Source organism: Chiloscyllium plagiosum, chromosome 35, assembly GCF_004010195.1.
Source record: "Chiloscyllium plagiosum isolate BGI_BamShark_2017 chromosome 35, ASM401019v2, whole genome shotgun sequence".
NCBI classification, from domain to species: Eukaryota; Metazoa; Chordata; class Chondrichthyes; order Orectolobiformes; family Hemiscylliidae; genus Chiloscyllium; species Chiloscyllium plagiosum.
The window spans coordinates 9,035,574-9,054,624 of NC_057744.1; the positions used below are offsets into that span (position 1 = coordinate 9,035,574).

The following is a 19,051-nucleotide window of genomic DNA, read 5'->3' on the forward strand; positions in this document are numbered from 1 at the left end:
GGGCCAGGGATGTCACCGATCGGCTGCAGAGCATTCTAAAAGGGGAGGGTGAACAGCCAGTTGTCTTGGTGCATATAGGCACCAACGATAGAAGTAGAAAACAAGATGAGGTCCTGAAAGAGGAATTCAGGGATCTAGGAGAGAAGTTAAAGAGGAGGAGCTCAAAGGTAGTGATCTCAGGGTCACGACCAGTGCCAGGTGCTAGCCAGCGTAGAAATGAAAAAAATAGACAGGATGAGCACGTGGCTTGAGGGATGGTGTAAGAGGGAGGGGTTCAGATTTGTTGGACATTGGGACCGGTTCTGGGGAAGGTGGGGTATTACAAAATGGATGGTCTACATCTGAACCAGACCGGAACCCATGTCCTTGGGAGAGTTTTTGCTACTGCTGTTGGGGAGGTTTTAAACTAATGTGGCAGGGGGCTGGGAACCAGAAGAGAAAACAAGTAGGCAGCGAGGTGGAGACTGGAGACTGTAAGAATTGTGAAGATAGCATTAATAAGGGAAAGAGTCGGCAGAGAGCAGGTGAGCGCAAAAAAAATGGTGGCCTGAAATGCATCTACTTTAATGCAAAGAGTATAGTGTGTAAGGCAGACGAACTTAGGGCTTGGATTGGTGCCTGGGAGTATGACATTATTGCAATCACAGAGACTTGGTTGAAGGAAGGGCACGATGATTGGCAACTAAATGTTCCAGGATATAGACACTTCAGACAGAACAGGGAGGGAAATAAAAGGGGGGGGTGGAGTTGCATTGCTGGACAGGAACGATATCACGGCTGTGCTAAAGGAGGACACTATGGAGGTCTTGGGTACTGAGGCATTATGGGTGAGCTGAGAAATAAGAAGGGTGCAGTTACATTGTTGGGGCTGTATTACAGACCTCCCAACAGTGAGTGTGAGGTAGAAGAACAAATAGGTAAACAGATTATAGGAAGATGTAGAGGCAATAGGGTAGTGGTGATGGGAGATTTTAATTTTTCCAACATTGACTGGGATACACTTAGCGTCAGAAGTCCGGATGGGGTAGAATTTGTAAGGAGCATCCAGGAGAGTTTTCTAGAGCAGTATGTCAATAGTCCGACGAGGGAAGGGGCCATATTGGACCTGGTACTGGGGAATGAGCCAGGCCAGGTGGTAGAAGTTGCGGTGGGGAACTTCTTTGGGAACAGTGACCACAACTCTCTAAGTTTTAGAATATTCGTAGATAAAGAAGAGAATGGTCCTAAGGGAAGAGTACTAAACTGGGCCAAGGCCAATTATATCAAAATTAGGCAGGAGCTTGGAAATATGGATTGGACACAGCTATTTGAAGGGAAGTCCACATTTGATATGTGGGAGGCTTTCAAAGATAGGTTAAAGATAGTGCAGGATAGGCATGTCCCGTTGAAAGCAAAGGATAGGAAGGGCAAGATTCGTGAACCATGGATGACAGGAGAAATTGTACGACTAGCCAAGAGGAAAAGGGATGCGTACATAATGTCTAGGAAGCTTAGAACAGAACGGGCCCTGGAGGAATATCAGAAGAGGAATCAAACGGGCTAAAAGGGGTCATGAAATAGCTTTGGCAAGCAGAATTAAGGAAAACCCCAAAGCATTTTATTCTTATATAAGACGTAAGCGGGTAACTAGAGAAAGGATTGGCCCACTAAAGGATAATGAAAGAAGGCTGTGTGTCGAACCTGAGAGAATGGGTGAGATTCTGAATGATTACCTTGCATCAGTGTTCACTGAGGAGAGGAACATGATGAATGTTGAGATTAGAGATAGAAGTTTGATTAGTCTGGATCACGTTGACATAAGTAGGGATTCTATGATTCCAGGAATGCAACTACTTTCCTTAATTATCCGGTTGTTAGAGATGAAAATGGGTTGCTGGAACAGCGCAGCAGGTCAGGCAGCATCCAAGGAACAGGAGAATCGACGTTTCGGGCATAAGCCCTTCTTCTTGGTTGTTAGAGATCACAAGTTTGGAAAGTTCTGTCGAAGGCCATTGCAATCTTCAATATTGAAAGTCTATTGATTGTAGGAGAATTATTTGGCAAGGTATATCAAAGAAAACTCTGCTGTGTTTTAACTATTTCCCTTACGCTATTGATTAATCCTGAAAGGTCTCATACCTGCCTGAGTTTAATCTTGCAGATTAGAATTGTGACTGATTTCCCAACCTTCCGTCTCTAAGTTTAATGAAGTTTTTATTAAGATGCAGGGTAAAGAATTTTGACCTTTTGATATTTACCTGCAACAAACATTGAATGTTGAAAGAATGCTATCAGTTCATGTTGTTCTAATGTTTCAGACTAAATGCAATCAAATTAAATGGAAAATCCAGATATCAGTGTTGTTAATTGTATCTGGCTGTAAGTTTGTTCTAAACAGATCTGTCCTTGGAATCAAAAATTAAATGCATGACAGCAACTAATTCTCCAGATCTCAACTTGCTGGTGAGGACAGGGTGAGGAGAGAAATAGTAGATTCTGGTAATTCTTCTGTTTTTCAACTCCTTATCCCCACCCTACCTAATTTGCTACAAAGTAAAATCATGAAAGTCAAAGCAAAACTTGTTTTTTTAAATTCAGCAAATGTCAAAAAGAATCATCAACAAGTGCCTTTTTGCTTAAGAACCAAAGCCAGAGAGAGAGAGAGAGAGACAAACAGGCTAGGCCCTACATCCTGATTACCAAGGGAGGGGGAGAGGGACTAGGGCTGAGATAAGCACTCAGAATTAAATAATCTTGTGTTGCCTTTTGGCGGCACACACTCTGAGCTGGTCTCAGTGGAAATTGTACAGAAGTGGTTCAGCCTGAGGTTTACCACTCTCCTGGCCCACTATGTGGGTAGGTTGTTGCAGAGGGGGAAGGAGGAGGAGAAGGGTGTGTTCTTTCCCACACTAAACAGCCTGTGTGTCTGAACGTGTGTGTCTGGTTCACGTACAGCTACACGGCTTTTTTTTCCATCTCTCTCACGCTCAAGACGTAACTATCCTGGAGCCAAGGCCTAAGTTGTGGGTCCACTTGTCTCGGTAGCAAGATGCAATCTGGGTAAAATAGCCTCCTCCTGGCCATGCTCCCACCCTTCCTAGACATGCTCAATTAAGGATGACAGTGGTTAAGATAGTAGGGCAGGCTAGGAAAGTCACTCTCACTGTCCTTCATTCACTCACACCCTCACTCCTCTCTGGCCCTGAGGTCTTTTGCCAATTTGAACCCTGCTGTCAAATGGTGGCTCAGTGCTACAGTGCCTCATGTAACCAATACATTGAGTTATGTTTTGACACCGACCACTTCCTTCAGAATGTCTTACCAGTTTCAGTCAGGATACTTCCTTATCTATTCTGTTGACCTGAACAGGTAAATGCATTTAAACGCACGACCTATAAAGTGTATGCCAAACATGTTGTTCCCTACACACCTGACAGGTAAGTGATTACACAGATAGCTTTCAAAGGTATCATAGTTTCTCTTGTGATATAAAACACATAGAGATTAATAGTACTGAGGAGATGTGAAGTTGCGAAATTAATCACAGCTCAATGCAGGACTAAGCTTCAAGCCAGATAGTTCAGGTCTTGTGATTGAAGTTGACAATGCAAGTCAGTACTGAGGGTGTGCCACACTGTCTCAGCTGCCATCTTTCAGATCAATCATTAAATAAAGGTCTTGTTATCTCCCATAGTGTGATTTCAGGGAAAATGATGTGAGTTGTCCATGGTGCATTGGTGAATATTTATCTCTCAATCAGTATCATAAAAACAAATGACCTTGTCACTATCACATCGCTGCTTGTGGGAGCTTGCTGTGTGCAAATTACAACAGTGACTAAACTTCAAAAAAAGTACTTTATTGGCTGTAAAGAGTTGTGGGATGTCTGTTTTGTTTCCAACTTTTATTTTTCTTTATATTTCATTAAATAGAGTACATACGCTATAGAGAATATTGAAAATTCAGCATTCCCACTAATGGTAATGCAGTGCACAAAGTATAAGCATTTTAAATGGTTACATAGTTTCAGAAAGAACAAAGTATTAATTGGACTTGTTTTACATAATTATATGGCCTATTTATTTTAAAAGTATCTTTCAAATCTTGACAGAGAATATTATAACCAAAACATCTCATGCATCCATTCCAGCTGGCTGTTGGCATTTCTTTTTACTTTTGATTCGATAGACAATCATCTCTAATCAGTGAATTATTAAACAATCAAATTCATGAGCACTCAACGAATGGAAAGCTGCCTGATTATTTTTATATTGTCTGTAACAATAGACAATAATTACTGTGACATTTCAATTACTCTCCCTTCTGTGTCTTTGCAGCTACATACTCCGTATTTTCTGAATCACATACAGAAAGATTTGATGAAACATGATGTTTCCCCTACCTTTTCCAGCAGACCCTCCAACCACATTCATCTTTCTCAACCACCTCACTTTTTGTCAGAGGGTGACCTTATAGAGGTTTATAAAATCATGAGGGGCATGGATAGGATAAATAGACAGTTTTTTCCCTGGGGTGGGGGAGTCCAGAACTAGAAGGCATAGGTTTAGGGTGAGAGGAGAAAGATATAAAAGAGACGTAAGGAGCAACTTTTTCATGCAGCAGGTGGTACGTGTATGGAATGAGCTGCCAGAGGAAGTGGTGGAGGCTGGTACAATTGCAACATTTAAGAGGCATTTGGATGGGTATATGAATAGGAAGAGTTTGGAGGGATATGGGCCGGGTGCTGGCAGGTGGGACTAGATTGGGTTGGGATATCTGGTCGGCATGGACGAGTTGGACGAAAGGGTCTGTTTCCATGCTGTACATCTCTATGACTCTATGACTTTAACAGGCCTGAAAATATCTTTAGTGGCTTCCAAGTAGGATGTCATTTTCTGAACATAATAGTTTCCCTCTTAATCCAGTTTCACAATCCTCTCATGAGCCAATTAGTTTACAGAAGGTGAAGTAACACCAAAACGTAATATCTCAGGGTGGGGCTAACATAAGAACTAGAAGCAGGAGTAGGTCATTCAGCCCATTGAGCCTGCCCCACCCTATTTACATTCATGGCTGATTTGATAGGGGCTACAACTATATTTTCCTGCCTACCCTCATACCCTTTGCCTTCTTTTTCAATCAAGAAACGCATATTAACACTACAATTTGAAACCATATTCCCAGAGCAGTCTGTAGACCTGTCAATTACTATTCCATCTCATTCCCTTACCCCACTAAAATATTTACACTTGATTTTCCAATTACACTAAATTCAGGGACAGGCAAAATTCTGCTTTAAAATTAATTCTTAAGGACTTGTTTATTTGGCTATTTTGTTCCAGATTCACATTTTTTGAGACTTCATTTGATTGGGTCGGCTGAATAAATGGTCTTTGTTAAGAATGCACAGGCATTATGTACATCCTAGTGTTTCTGGGAAGTGTTGATCAAGCCACTCACTAACTAAAGTATATTAGGCAAAAGTGAGGACTGCAGATGCTGGAAACCAGAGTTTAGATTAGAGTGGTGCTGGAAAAGCACAGCAGGTCAGGCAGCATCCAAAGAGCAGGAAAATCGACGTTTCAGGCAAAAGCCCTTCATCAGGAAGGGCTTTTGCCTGAAATGTCGATTTACCTACTCCTCGGATGCTGCCTGACCTGCTGTGCGTTTCCAGCACCACTCTAATCTAAACTAAAGTATACTGTCAGTTTTTCTTAAAAAAAGACTTGTTTCATTCGTGCCAATTTGTAAAGCTATTAGAATATGTTTGTTTATATTAATTACAACTAACAACATCAAATGGAGGTTGGTTATGTAATGGTTGATTGGTAGTTTAATTTGTATTCCTTAATTCACCGCTTTGGTTTCAGAAGCGATCAGGTGTATACTCAAGTTGCAGTTGATGGTCCTGTGTTCACTTTCACCAAGTTTTCAATTCCTCTGTTGCGTTATGAACAAGAGATACAAGATCTTGTAGTTTTTGAACTATTTTTCCAGAGTAAGGAGCAGTTAAGTTGTAGCTTCTCTCCAAATGATGGGCAGCGCTCTGGTATAGCTGATCCAGATTATTAGTTGTGAGCCTCTGGGTCACATTGGAATGATGGAGGATTTCTTGAAGCTTCTCCAATTTCTCATGAATGGTGGCGTATCCTTCCTGTCCAATTACTCCATGTAGCTCTTCATCAACAAACGCCAGTTTCTTCCAAACCAAAATGGTCTGGTTGAGAACCTTATCAATGAGTGGCTCCTCTTTCCATGTGAGTTCTTTTGCCAAGGTGGAAAGTTGCTTTGTTGAACTAACAACCCAGTCTTCAAGAATTCCATCAATACCTGCTATCTTTGCCCTTTGTAGGGGGAGAAATAATATAGCAATGTTTTCACAACTTACATGTAAAACCGACAACACAAGAACAGGTCAATGAGACTACTTTGTCTGTGATGGTGTTTATATCCTAATCAAGGTTCCTCCCATCCTGTCTCTGTATCCCACTGTTCCATTCTGTGTCAAATAAGTAGCAAGCCCTGCCTCTGTAAAGTAATCTGTCCTTCACTTCCTCACTTATTTTTTGATGAAAATATACAAGGGGATACACAAAGGTAAAAATTGTTGTTGACCTTTCTTTTTTGAGTGTGGGGGTAGCAATGCCAGATCTCCACCATTACCTCCCCACCCTCTTCCCCCACCTCCAAGGCAGCATTGCTACCTCATCATTGATCTGAGCCTGTGCTGCTGAACACTCAGTGGACGGTTGAGCAGTGTGCACTGCTGCCAGGTGGTACGGACCTCTGAAAGGCACTCTGTCCCATAGAATCGTGGAATCCCTTCAGTGTGGAAACAGGCCCTTCGGCCCAACAAGTCCACATTGACCCTCTGAAAAGAAACCCACCCAGACCCATTCCCCCTACCATATTACTCCTGAGTAATACATTTAACCTACACACCCCTGAACACTATGGGCAATTTAGCATGGTCAATTCACCTAAATTGCACATCTTTGGACTGTGGGAGGAAACAGGAGTACCCGGAGGAAACCCACAACGTGCAAACTCCACTCAGACAGTCGCCCAAGGTTGGAATCGAACCTGGGTCCCTGGCGCTGTGAGGCAGCAGTGCTAACCACTGAGCCAGTGTGCCACCCGTTGAAAGAGGAGCTGCCAACTGACTGTTCTGGCACTGGCTATAAATAGGAGCCGCACAACAGAGCACCTGAGAAAAGAGAGGTGTCCTGGGGTCATGATGTAATGCTGAAGGCCTCAGTGGCAGACATCAATGAGAGAAATGCTGATGTTTCTATAAGAACTTGGCCGCAGAGCCACACAAAGTTTCTTCATCTCACATGGGTGGCTAATGTCAGTAACTACACCTTCAGATAACATTTCCTATCCCATATAGCACCAACCACTTTCTTTGTCCAATGCGTTACAGCCCAAAATAACACATTAGTGTCCCCTGGCATTCATGATTCTGGCCTCATCTCCAAATATTCCAACTCACCCCCATACACATCCTACTGATGCCAGTCTTATCTCCAGCACTCATTGTTTTGACATACCTCTGGCTTTTGAGCATAACCCAAACACTATGCAACACAATTACTACATATGCTTGCTATTGCAAGATCAGGTGCCTCATGACCATTTGGAGCTGAGCAAACCAATGAGGGATAGAGATACATGCACCTCCCTACCTCTATCAGCGTCACTAAGAACATTGAGGACAATGGTATGTTTCTGCCTTCTGCCCCATCTCAACATACATCTATCGCACTCTTACCCTGCTCTCTGGTGTGAAGTGCAAGTTAGGGATGTTGTGACATATAAAATCTACAACACAGGAACAGATCGATGAGACTGTGATGGTGTTTATATCCCATTCAAGGTTCCTCCCACCCTGTCTCTGTATCCCACTTTTCCATTATGTGTCAAATATGTAGCAAGCCCTGCCTCTGTCAGAGTTTGCTTTGTATCTGAGCCCCTTCCCACAACCAATCAAGTCGCTCCTTCCAGCCATCTAAGAACAGCCACCTACCAAGTCACAGAAGGTCCAGGAGAAATGGAGTCAACCCATCGAACAATAAGCACCAACAGCTCTGACACTGGCATTGCATGAATTCTAGAAGCTAATATAGAGTTAGGATCTGCATTCAGTGAAGTAATGGGTTCTACTGGCTGCAACCACACCAGAGAGAACTCCTAGTTTAGGAACAGGGTAACCAGAAAATGAGATGAAACTTCAGCTGCCCTCTAGAGGCTAAGATAATGACTGCAATGGGTAATGAACCAGAGTATACTGACGTTAGCTCCCCTGCAAGGGGGGATAAGATGATATCTTGGGTTCACTGATAAGGATGCAGAAAGAGGTCCTGGGGTATGGGCGATAGCTTCAAGTTACTGTCAAGGGGCTTGGGGATTTCCACTCCAACTTGGCAGAGGATATCACGTAGAGCTCTACCTCTCTGTAACCTCTGCTTCATCTCTCTGTATGGCCAGAAAGATTGCTGTTGCAATGCCAACAGCTTTAGAAGCCTTTATGTGGCCATGCCACCAAATTCCCTGAGCAAAACCCCCCACCCACCACACAATACACACCACTTCCCCTTCACTCCCAGTAGAGATGCAGGACCCTTTTCTATCACACCTATAAAAAAGTCAACTTCCTGAAACACTCCACAGTACTACCTCTGCAAACACCCAATTTGGTCAAAATCAGTTTACTTGCAAGTTGGACAATTGGCCCTCTAACCATGCCAGTGGGGGGAATTCCCTTTTACAATGACACTCATCTTCATTGCTGAGTGACTCAACACAGCATTTCTGTGGCCCCGTATGGTCCAAAATTGGAATTCACCAGGAATGGCTGCCTGGAGAAGAGCAGGTGATCACATGGCCTGTGGTTGGTGACCCAGAATGGAGCAGGATGGTCAGTGGGGCCGGAACAGGGTGGCTGGTGGTAGCCGGCTTGACAGCCCGGAGCGGTCAGCCTGTCATAGATGGCAGTCAGCTACTTGTGAGTCCCATAGTGGTCTGCCTAGGGCGGGGGGAGAGTGAGTTCATGTGTGGAAAGCCCCCAGCGTGGTGTGACTACAGGCTACAGAAGGACTCTAATGTCTGTCTTTTAACTTTATTTCTTTATTTTCTCAATTTATACAATGGATAACTGCAATGGAGAACCTTCAATCTTTTTCTTCCTTTCTCTTTCTTTGTACCTAATTTATTTTAGTGCCTAAGATCTGTAACTAGGTACTTTGTACCTAAGATGGTGCCGTGTATGGTGCCATTTCCTGTACTTCCTGTACTTATAAAACCTAACTCTAATTCTAATCTGGCCGGTTGGTAAAGTACCATTGACATGGAGTTGTATTCCTTAGCCACAGATGCCAACAAGACAATGCACAATAATAATCTACTGATATTAATGTTTGAGAAAATTCATAAAGAGAGGCTGATGGAGTTTTATCGTTTTGACAGCACAGTGGAGTGAGCAAAAAGGATCATTCTGATTGTTGGAGGATTGCTCTGAGCATATTTTGCTACCCTGCAACCCTTGGTTTTAAGGTGACCCCATCAAAGTTTACAGGATTAGAACTGGAAATGGCAAATTTAGTATCTGGCAGTTTAGTTTATTATGGTGAAGGAACCAAACACTATAGGATAAAAATTTAAAACTAGAAAACAGTGGGAACTCAGCTGGAGCTTGTTCATTTGGAAAGGATTACTGCGCCAGTGAAAACTATTGAAATGTGAAGTTGTTTTGTATCTAAGGGAGAGAGGAGCCTGAGGGAAAGAACAAGGTCAGGGTCAGATGTGTTGACATTAAAGCAGATTTCCTGTTGCTAAATATTTTAAATAAACAAATAGAGTGATTAGGCCATAAGACACACTGTGATCAGGCTGGAAGGATAATATCTGAACAGATTTCCTCACAATCTCAGGGAATCTAATCAGAAAATGTTGCAGTCACAGTCTTTAAAGAGAAGGAAAACCTAGACGTGGTCTGCTGCCTAGCGCCGCTCAGGATTGAGTAATCAGCCCATCTGTGCATATTCTCAGCTGACATTCATTACTGTTACAACGATAAGGATAGATTGGAGGGGTTCTTGTGGCGCAGTGGTAGTGTCCCTACCCCTAACCCTGTATCGAGAGACTAGGGTTCAAGTCCCAGCCAGCTCCAGAAGTGCATAATAACATGGCTGAACATGTTGATTAGGAAAAACAGGTTAAACTTAAAACAAAAAACTGAGGGTAACTTGATGTGAGCTGAGTGCCATAGCAGCAGGGATGTGTGGGGCGATGGCTGGAAACCATCCTCTGTTGTTTGCAAGGTCCTTTTGTGATGCAAGTGGTAGTGTTCCTACCCCTGGACCAGGAAGCCCAGGTTCAAGTTCCATCTGCTCCAAAAGTCTGTAATAACATCATTGAACAGGTTAATCAGAAAAACAGAATAATAAAATAAAATTTAAGGGTAACTTACTCGATGTGTTTAGAGAGAGGTGGTCAACTGCTGGGGATATAGTGCTTCATCTCCCCTCCAATCCATATTGATTGAGCCACTTCCTGCTCTCTCCCTTCACTTTGATGGCTTGCATTACCCATGATGGGCTTTGCTTGTAAATATTTAATTGGCTACACAGGTGATTACCGTGGTGGTTAGTAGCATTAAAAAAAAGGTCATGGTGATTTGGTAATGGGAAAGTTGTACATGAGAGCATGTCTGGATATAAAAAAAAGAAAAATGTAAGGGTAACTTGAGAGGTTTTTGTTGGACAGTGGTAGTGTCCCTATCTCTGATCTAGAATGCCTGGGTTTGAATCCCACCTGCTTCCTATGTGTTTTGTAACATCTAAATACATTGATTCAAAAAACTAAGGGTAACTTGTATTGATAATCTGACTTTCAATTAAGTCAAACATCGCAAGGTGCATGATCAAATAGCACTTAATGCTCAACCACATGAGGCAATATTGTAATTTGTGACCAAAAGCCTGGTCAAAATCAAAAGTTTTAAGGAATATCTTCAAGGTAGAGAGAGTGACTAAGTGAAAATACATCTGATGATGTTTAAATAACTGGTCACAAATTACTTACTGAATTGATTTGCCAATGTCAGACTGCGAGAGGCCTTCAATGGCTCTAGTAACTATTTCACTCCTGATATTGAATAAATCCCACAAAGGTTGTGGCCTGGATACGGGTTCACTCAATTCAGTTTCATTCTGGGGGATAACATTACCCTGGATTCCTGAGGAAGAAGATAAGAAAAAAATTCTGCTTAGTCAGGATGTTTATGTGTAAAGATAATGTGAGTGGCTACATCCTTAATGTCAAGAGATGGGATGGCCGAGTGGTATTACATAGGATTGTTAATCCAGAGATCCAGGTCATGTTTTGGGGACCTAGGTTTGAATCTCTGCTGGGACTGATGATGGAATTTGAATTCAATTTTTAAAAAAATATGGAATTATGAGTCTAATGATGATCAATCTATTGTCAAGAAAAGCCAACTGATTCACTAATGTCCTCTAGGGAGGACATTGCCAGCCTAGACAGCAGTGCCCTGATCCCATGACTGAATAAAAATAAGCTCAATTATGTAATCAGTCTTCTTTACGAAAGACCTATTTCTCATAATAGTCCAGGTTGATGAGTGCCTACAGCATGGACAACATTCAGATGTCAGCCGTGACTCAGTTGGTAGCTGCTGAAGCTCTGAGAGCAAAAATACCTTTGAATCCTGAGTATGAAATCAAGGCTGACTCTTCAGTGCTGGACGGAGGGAGTGCTGCCTTTCACATTGAGTATGAAACCAAAATCCCATCTGTAATTCCATGCTGATCCCATTTAGAACAGAAGTAAAAGGCAATCCTCCTAGGAATCCGGGCAAATATTTATTCCAACATCACACAAATAGATCATTGGGGTCAGGGTGAAGGTCTCACCTTCTCAACCTTGCCTCTCGCCTGAGGTGTGGTGACCCTCAGGTTAAACTCACCACCAGTTGTCTATCAATGACACAGCAGACCCATTGTTAATAAGAGAGCAGCCCTATGATCTGCTGGGACTGTGGCCACTTTGGTTGCTTATAAGATTTTGTCAAGTATAAATTGATTGACATATTTCCTACATAACCACATTTCACAAAAGTGCTTCATTTGATGTAAAACTCTTTGGTATGTCTAATTAGCGTAGAAGATGTTATCTAATTTCATGCCTTTCTTTTCTTATTGTCACCTGATGTCCATGAACATACCTTCTAGCCCAGGGGGCTACACTACAATGCAGGATAGGAAAGCCTTGCTCACTGTAACTGAGAGTTACTTAAACTGGGTCTTGAGATCAAAATGGTTATTCAAATACTTCTAAGCGTAATGAACAAGAGTGCCCATCTCACTGAGCCATCACAAAGTGTGTCACGCACAAGCAATTCATTAGTTTTATGCTGCCATCGTATGCACAGCAAGATTCCAAAAATAAGCAGTTTGAAGGGGGATGTCAGTATGGTTTGGATGATGCGGTTTGAGGAAGGACTAATGGTCAGGCCACGGGGAAAATTTTCAGATAATGTTTGACAGATAATACCCTGGGAACCTCACACTATTGAAATAGCCAGTGTCAAATCTCATCTGAATCATAAATCCACATTCTTTCCATCCATCAGTATCAAAATTAATCTCATTACTATTTGTTTTGATGACAGCCTTGAATATAACAGAGCTGAAAATTTCTTCAACTCTGGACAACATCACAAAAATAACCTTAATTAACAAAAAATGTACCTGTGATACACTATAAATTCTTCTTTATTATGCTTAGATTAGATTCCCTACAGTGTGGAAACAGGCCCTTTGACCCAACCAGTCCACCAAAGATTAACCCACCCAGACCCATTTCCCTCTGACTAATGCACCTAACACAATGGGCAATTTAGTCTTTGGACTGTGGGAGGAAATCTGAGCACCCGGAGGAAACCCTCACAGACACGGGGAGAATGTACAAACTCCACACAGACAGTCACCCAAGGCAGGAATTGAACCTGAGACCCTGGTGCTGTGAGACAGCAGTGCTAACCACTGAGCCACCATACCACCCCTTTTTAGGGAAGTTAATCAAAGTCACCACATTTTCTCTTATTTTTAGGCTATCAAAATGACACCAGATTTTGGCAACAAATGCAAGTTTTCACACTAATGTATTGTATTTCACTGTGAAATACATGTGACAATAAATCATTCATTCATTCACATGAGCTAAGACAATGGTCTGTAGCCTGGCAATTGATAAACTGGTCAATTGCTTCCAGTCTAACTGGGTCACTTGTCAGGGTGACCTTGGCTCCCATGATCCTACCATAGCCATTTTAATTCAGCTGTGTCAGAGATGCTGAGGGAGCACTTTGTTCAACTTCTGTTCCTCCTGCAGAGATCTTTCATTGAACACATCCCATTTAACATTGTAGCTGAATCATAATCTGAATGGATAACTAATAGGAAATGTGTTCCATTCAATTGTACTAATGCTCTTCACTTTGGTGTAGATTGGAGGGAGCTGCACTTTGTATCTGGGACATTTCACGCCCAGCTGGATTTGTTGAATGATGACCCAGAGTGCAAAATGTGGAGAGATGTTTGATCCTAGCGGTAAGACCTCTCAAAATGAAAGAACTGACCCTGTCTCCTGTATTCAGCAATGTAGGACATGGGTGTTGTGGTATATTTCATTTTATGTGTTGCAATTTACAGAACCTCAAGCTCCCTGTACTGCACAAACAAAGGAAACTGGAAACCTGTTAAAATAATCTATTGCTCTGATTTTCAGTTTCCTACATCATTGTTTTGTTTTACTAATGTTTTGTGTTAGTTTGAAGAGACTTTTAATGTACCTTTGACCACAAGGAGCATCAAAGTAACTGTAAGCATCTTCATGACGGTGTCAGGTCCTCACACCTCTGTGGCGGCTAGAGAATTGAATGGGCATAACCATTATATTTGGCATGATTTATTTATTAGAAGGTTCATTGTCACAGCACAATTCTTTACCAACCATACACAGGAAACACAGAATTAAATTATTAATGACGGTTATTGCTGGGTCCCTTCACGACATTGGAGTGACCTTTGGAGCCAGATAGAAGATAAGATATCCCAAGCTTTGGGTATTTCACAGATCATTTTGTAATTTTCCCTGCCATTCTATTCTTACAAAGGGTTTTTGTAAAGGAGTAACGCTGTCTAACTAGAAACTATGGAAACCTTTGGTGAGAACACATTCTAAGTATCGTGTGTAGTTTTAGTCTCCTAACTGTTAGAAAAATATACATGTTAAAGCACTTTCTTCTCAGCCTACTAATTTTTCTAGCCCTGTATATCAAAACTATGAAAATTTCTCTCTCCCTAAAGCTTTCTTCTTCCTACGGGGTCGGGTTTATAGAACTGAAGTATGGGACTCAAGTATGGTCTTGGCCTTATTCCCAATGCCTTCACATAATCTTTTAAACTGTTTCCACTATTGACCCTTGGACTTTTGGTTCAAAAAGATGCAGAGAATGCAGTAAATGTATATCCTACATAAGTCATCATTGAAGCTCCTGATACCTTTTTGGAATCTGTCCTGTTTGTACATTTCTTTCATTTGAGCCTAAGAAAATATACTGACAGCTGTGAAAGTTGAGTTCAAATCCACCCTGGACTAGTGGCTAAGTCTTTCTTGGTGTCTGCTGGTTGTAAGGTTTCTATGTGAAACAAGTTTAAGTAACCTAGTCTGACAGCAATTTATTATAACAAAATATCTGCCTTTTTTCAAGATCATTTCCTGGTTACTTATTCTGCATTGCATTTGGGCTGTGGCTGCACAATTTCCACACACTTCCCTTTTTAGTTTCAAATTGCCTTTAGTTTCAATCATTGCTTGAACTTCTTAACCATATCATTCATCAGTTCTGGACAGTTACAAATTAGCAAGTCTTTACTCATTAATAGTTGGTTGTTATAGATGTAAACCATAACAGATGTCTTTGTTGCTACAAGTTTAGAAGACCTGCAAAATCAGACAAAAATGAGCAAAACACCCCCACAATACGAAAAGGTGCTCCATTCCCTAATATTAACATCATTCACCTTCATAGGAGTAGATTGGAGAGAGTTTTACTTTGCATCTGGGGCATTCCATGCTGAGGTGGGTTTGTTGAATGTTGCCCTAGAGTGATAAATGTGGAGTAATGTTTGATATCCTGACAGTAGAAGAATCAAGCTTGCCTTCTGTCATTCATTGATACAGGACATGGATGCTGTGATATATTTCACTCTGTACACTGCAATTTCCACAATCTCTCCATGTTGTGCAGATGATGGAACCCACAAACTGGAAATCTGCCAGCTTCATATATTGCTGTGACTTATTAAGGCACAGGTAGGAAGTGGAAATATTTTCAGTGATGCAGCAGAGACTGTTTAGAACTGAATGCATGTAATTGGGGAAGATAAAAGAATATTTTCTTCAGGTAATGGTTCCATACTGACCTAGGTGCTTGATATTGACACTGGCCGTTCATCACTTATTGAGGTGATTACAGTTGGTATTTTTAAAAGCTTGCTGGTCTTATTTTGTTCCAGAATTCTTTGCAGCTCCTGAAAATTCCACTCTGCTCCCAGTTCAGGAGTAAAGATTTAGTTTGACCAGCTCAAACCTTCTCAAATTGCAGGTAGCTCGACTTCCTGATCATTTAGCTGGGCTGTAGTCACTGTGATTGAGAACACGCTGAACAATAGGTATTTTTATTGAAATTACTTTTCTATTGTACAGGTCATAGAGAAAACACAAGAATTATTGTAAAAGGAATACATACGCTTTTAAAAATATTTATAAATTTACTCCAATAAACATGTGCATTTTCTAAATTATCAACATTAAAAATTGAAGTATTTAACTATTAACTGATTTTTCAAGTCTGACACCAATAAATGGCCAGTAATTCCAACAACAAGAGACATAGAAACAGATATACGTTGCCTACAGTATCTGGTTAAGAAAGCATTCAGCATTTGATTTTGAGAATTAGCCACTGTGACCATTTATCTCCGAGGTTTAAATTCAACAGAAAATAATATGTCAAGTCTTATGTGAAAACCAGTACTGATGGGCACACAGCTGTATGTAACTTAAAAATAGTTGGCACTAACTTGGAAAGCTGTAGAAAATTGATAATGTTAGCAATAAAGTAGGACAGGGTTATTTCTCCAAGTTTTACAATAAACTACAATCTTGGGAGAAACAGCTTTTCTGCTCCAATTGTTCAGTCAACACATAACTTGTGTTCCTTTTCTTAGTAAAGCATATTTAATAAGCATTAAAGTGAATTTATGCTGTTGGTAGCAGTTTGGGACTGCATATTTACTGTATAATATGTATGGCTGTCACAGTAATCTTTCTCAGATACAGGGGACATTTAGTGGCAGAATCCCATCTGTCCAGTTACTCACAATGTAAATGGGTGAGTCAAAACATAAAGTGTTCAGAAGCCCCAGACAACTCCCTGGAGATGTTTAACATTAAAGTTGGCACCATACCAGAATTACTGCCCAAGAAGACACAAATGCCACCTGGCATCATGACAGGGCTTCCTCTAGGGACTCTCATGTCAATCCCCTCTGGACTTGAACCAAATTTTACTTCGGAATTATGCTATAATGTCAGTACTACTTTGAAACAAGAGTTGCTTTGCAGGAAATAGTGGAAAGTGACCCTTAAGATTGAATGTATATTACATCTACAAATAGTTCGTTTCCATTGAATGAAATGCAGACAGATCTTGCTGAAGATGATCAAATGAATCAAATGATCAAATGATACAATGAATCAAGTTGGAGTATGTGGTCAGTTATCACAAAGTGATCCTATAGCTACCTACAAGGAATCAACTGAGTAAAATAATTGCCATTCTACTCACAACATGCTTCTAAAATGTTGTTTCTATCCATACATCTGTCTCATAGTACCAGGGACCTAGGTTCGATTCCAGCCTCAGGCGACTGTCTGTGTGGAGTTTGCACATCCTCCTCATGTCTGTGTGGATTTCCTCCGGGTGTTCTAGTTTCCTCCCACAATTCAAAAGATGTGCAGGTTGGTGAATTGGCCATGCTAAGTAATCTATAGTGTTCAGGGATGTGTAGTTAGGTGCATTAGTCAGGAGTAAATTTAGGATAATTGGGTAGGGCAATAGTCTAGGTGGGTTACTCTTCGGAGGATTGGTGTGGACTTGGTGGGCTGAAGGGCCTGTTTCCACACTGTAGGGAATTTATGGTTCTATCAATCTGAAAATTAGGCATCATGTTGTGTCAGGTTTAGGTTTAGGGTCAGAGATGGCAATTTCTTTGTTACATTTATTTTATCTAATATAGATCACATCTACTGCTCTGCCCTCATCAATCATTTCCTTTATTGGTCAGAGTATTGAGTACAAGTGTTGAGAGGTCATGTTGCGGCTGTACAGGACATTGATTAGGCAACTGTTGGAAAATTGCGTGCAATTCTGGTCTCCTTCCTATCGGAAAGATGTTGTGAAACTTGAAAGGGTTCAGAAAAGATTTACAAGGATGTTGCCAGGGTTGGAGGATTTGAGCTACAGGGAGAGGCTGAACAGGCTGGGGCTGTTTTCCCTGGAGTGTCGGAGGCTGAGGGGTGACCTTATAGAGGTTTACAAAATTATGAGAGGCATGGATAGGATAAATAGACAAAGTCTTTTCCCTGGGGTCAGAGAGTCCAGAACTAAAGGGCATAGGTTTAGGGTAAGAGGGGAAAGATATAAAAGAGACCTAAGGGGCAACTTTTTCACGCAGAGGGTAGTATATGTATGGAATAGCTTCCAGAGGATGTGGAGGAGGTTGGTACAGTTGCAACATTTAAGAGGCATTTGGATGGGTATATGAATAGGAAGGATTTGAAGGGATAGGGGCCGGGTGCTGACAGGTGGGACTAGATTGGGTTGGGATATCTGGTCGGCATGGACAGGTTGGATGGAAGGGTCTGTTTCCATGCTGTACATCTCTATGACTCTATGGCTCTATCTCATTCATCACCACCTAGCAGTGTGCACTGTGCTACCTGCAGGTCACACCCACCAGGGATAGAGGCACAGTGATAAAGATAATCAAGGCTACGTTGTGCTGAGAATCCTCAAAATCAACTCTGAACCCCATGAAATCACATGGAATCAGGTCAAACCTTGGTCAGGAAGCCTCATAAGAGCTATTACCACCCACCTCTGTGCATCAGTGGAGAAGGGCTTGAAACATAAACATGATAGGTGTTTCTACAGGAATTAAAAAAGACAAGTGAAGTTTGAGTCCTCTAGACACTGATAATGGGGAGTTAATAAGGAAAAGGTGAATTAAATGATCAAATATTTATTGTGAAGGAGGCCAAGAGAATCATCCAGGGGATACTTCAGGCTAGATATAGTTTTGAATGCTTTAGTTTCTTTTTTGTGCTGAGTCATTGATGGTCGAATCACTTAGCTCTATCACATGGTATTTATGCTGTTTGGCATGAAAGTCATCCAGTTTTGGATCTTCACCAGGTAATGCCATTTTCAGATATAGCTGACACTACTCGTGGCATCCCCTACTGCACTCTTCATTCAAATCAGTGTTGAACGCCTAACTTGATGATAACATTTGAGTGGGAAATGTTACTGGAGTGCTAAACCACGAGGTTGCACAATGTGTTGGAGTACATTTCTGCTGCTGATGGCCCATAATGCCACATGGATACCCAGGCTTGAATTGTGAGATTTGTTCAAAGTTTGTTTCTTAGTGCCACACAATACAATGTAAGATGTAATTAATGTGAAGGCATGATAATGTCTGCTTTGACTTCAGGAATTGGGAGGTCATGTTGTGGCTGTACAGGACATTGGTTAGGCCACTGTTGGAATATTGCATGCAATTCTGGTCTCCTTCCTATTGGAAAGATGTTGTGAAACTTGAAAGGGTTCAGAAAAGATTTACAAGGATATTGCCAGGGTTGGAGGATTTGAGCTATAGGGGGAGGCTGAACAGGCTGGGGCTGTTTTCCCTGGAGC

At 41.5% G+C, this 19,051-nt stretch overlaps 1 protein-coding gene across 3 annotated transcripts in view; it reads right to left on the minus strand.

The window, feature by feature from the left end:
* Positions 1-5,592: 5,592 nt before the first annotated feature.
* LOC122540632 overlaps positions 5,593-19,051 on the minus strand; it is a 14,337-nt gene continuing 878 nt past the window's right edge. The window contains exons 2-5 of one of the 3 annotated variants that reach the window (XM_043676607.1): positions 15,492-15,712; positions 13,856-13,930; positions 11,065-11,218; positions 5,593-6,323 (exon numbers count right to left, since the gene is read on the minus strand). In XM_043676607.1, the coding sequence (XP_043532542.1) occupies positions 5,900-6,323; positions 11,065-11,218; positions 13,856-13,898 (621 nt within the window). In that variant the 5' untranslated portion in view covers positions 13,899-13,930; positions 15,492-15,712 and the 3' untranslated portion in view covers positions 5,593-5,899. Of the gene's footprint in view, positions 6,324-11,064; positions 11,219-13,855; positions 13,931-15,491; positions 15,730-19,051 lie in introns of all 3 variants that reach the window. The other 2 variants (XM_043676605.1, XM_043676606.1) reach the window with 2 other exon arrangements.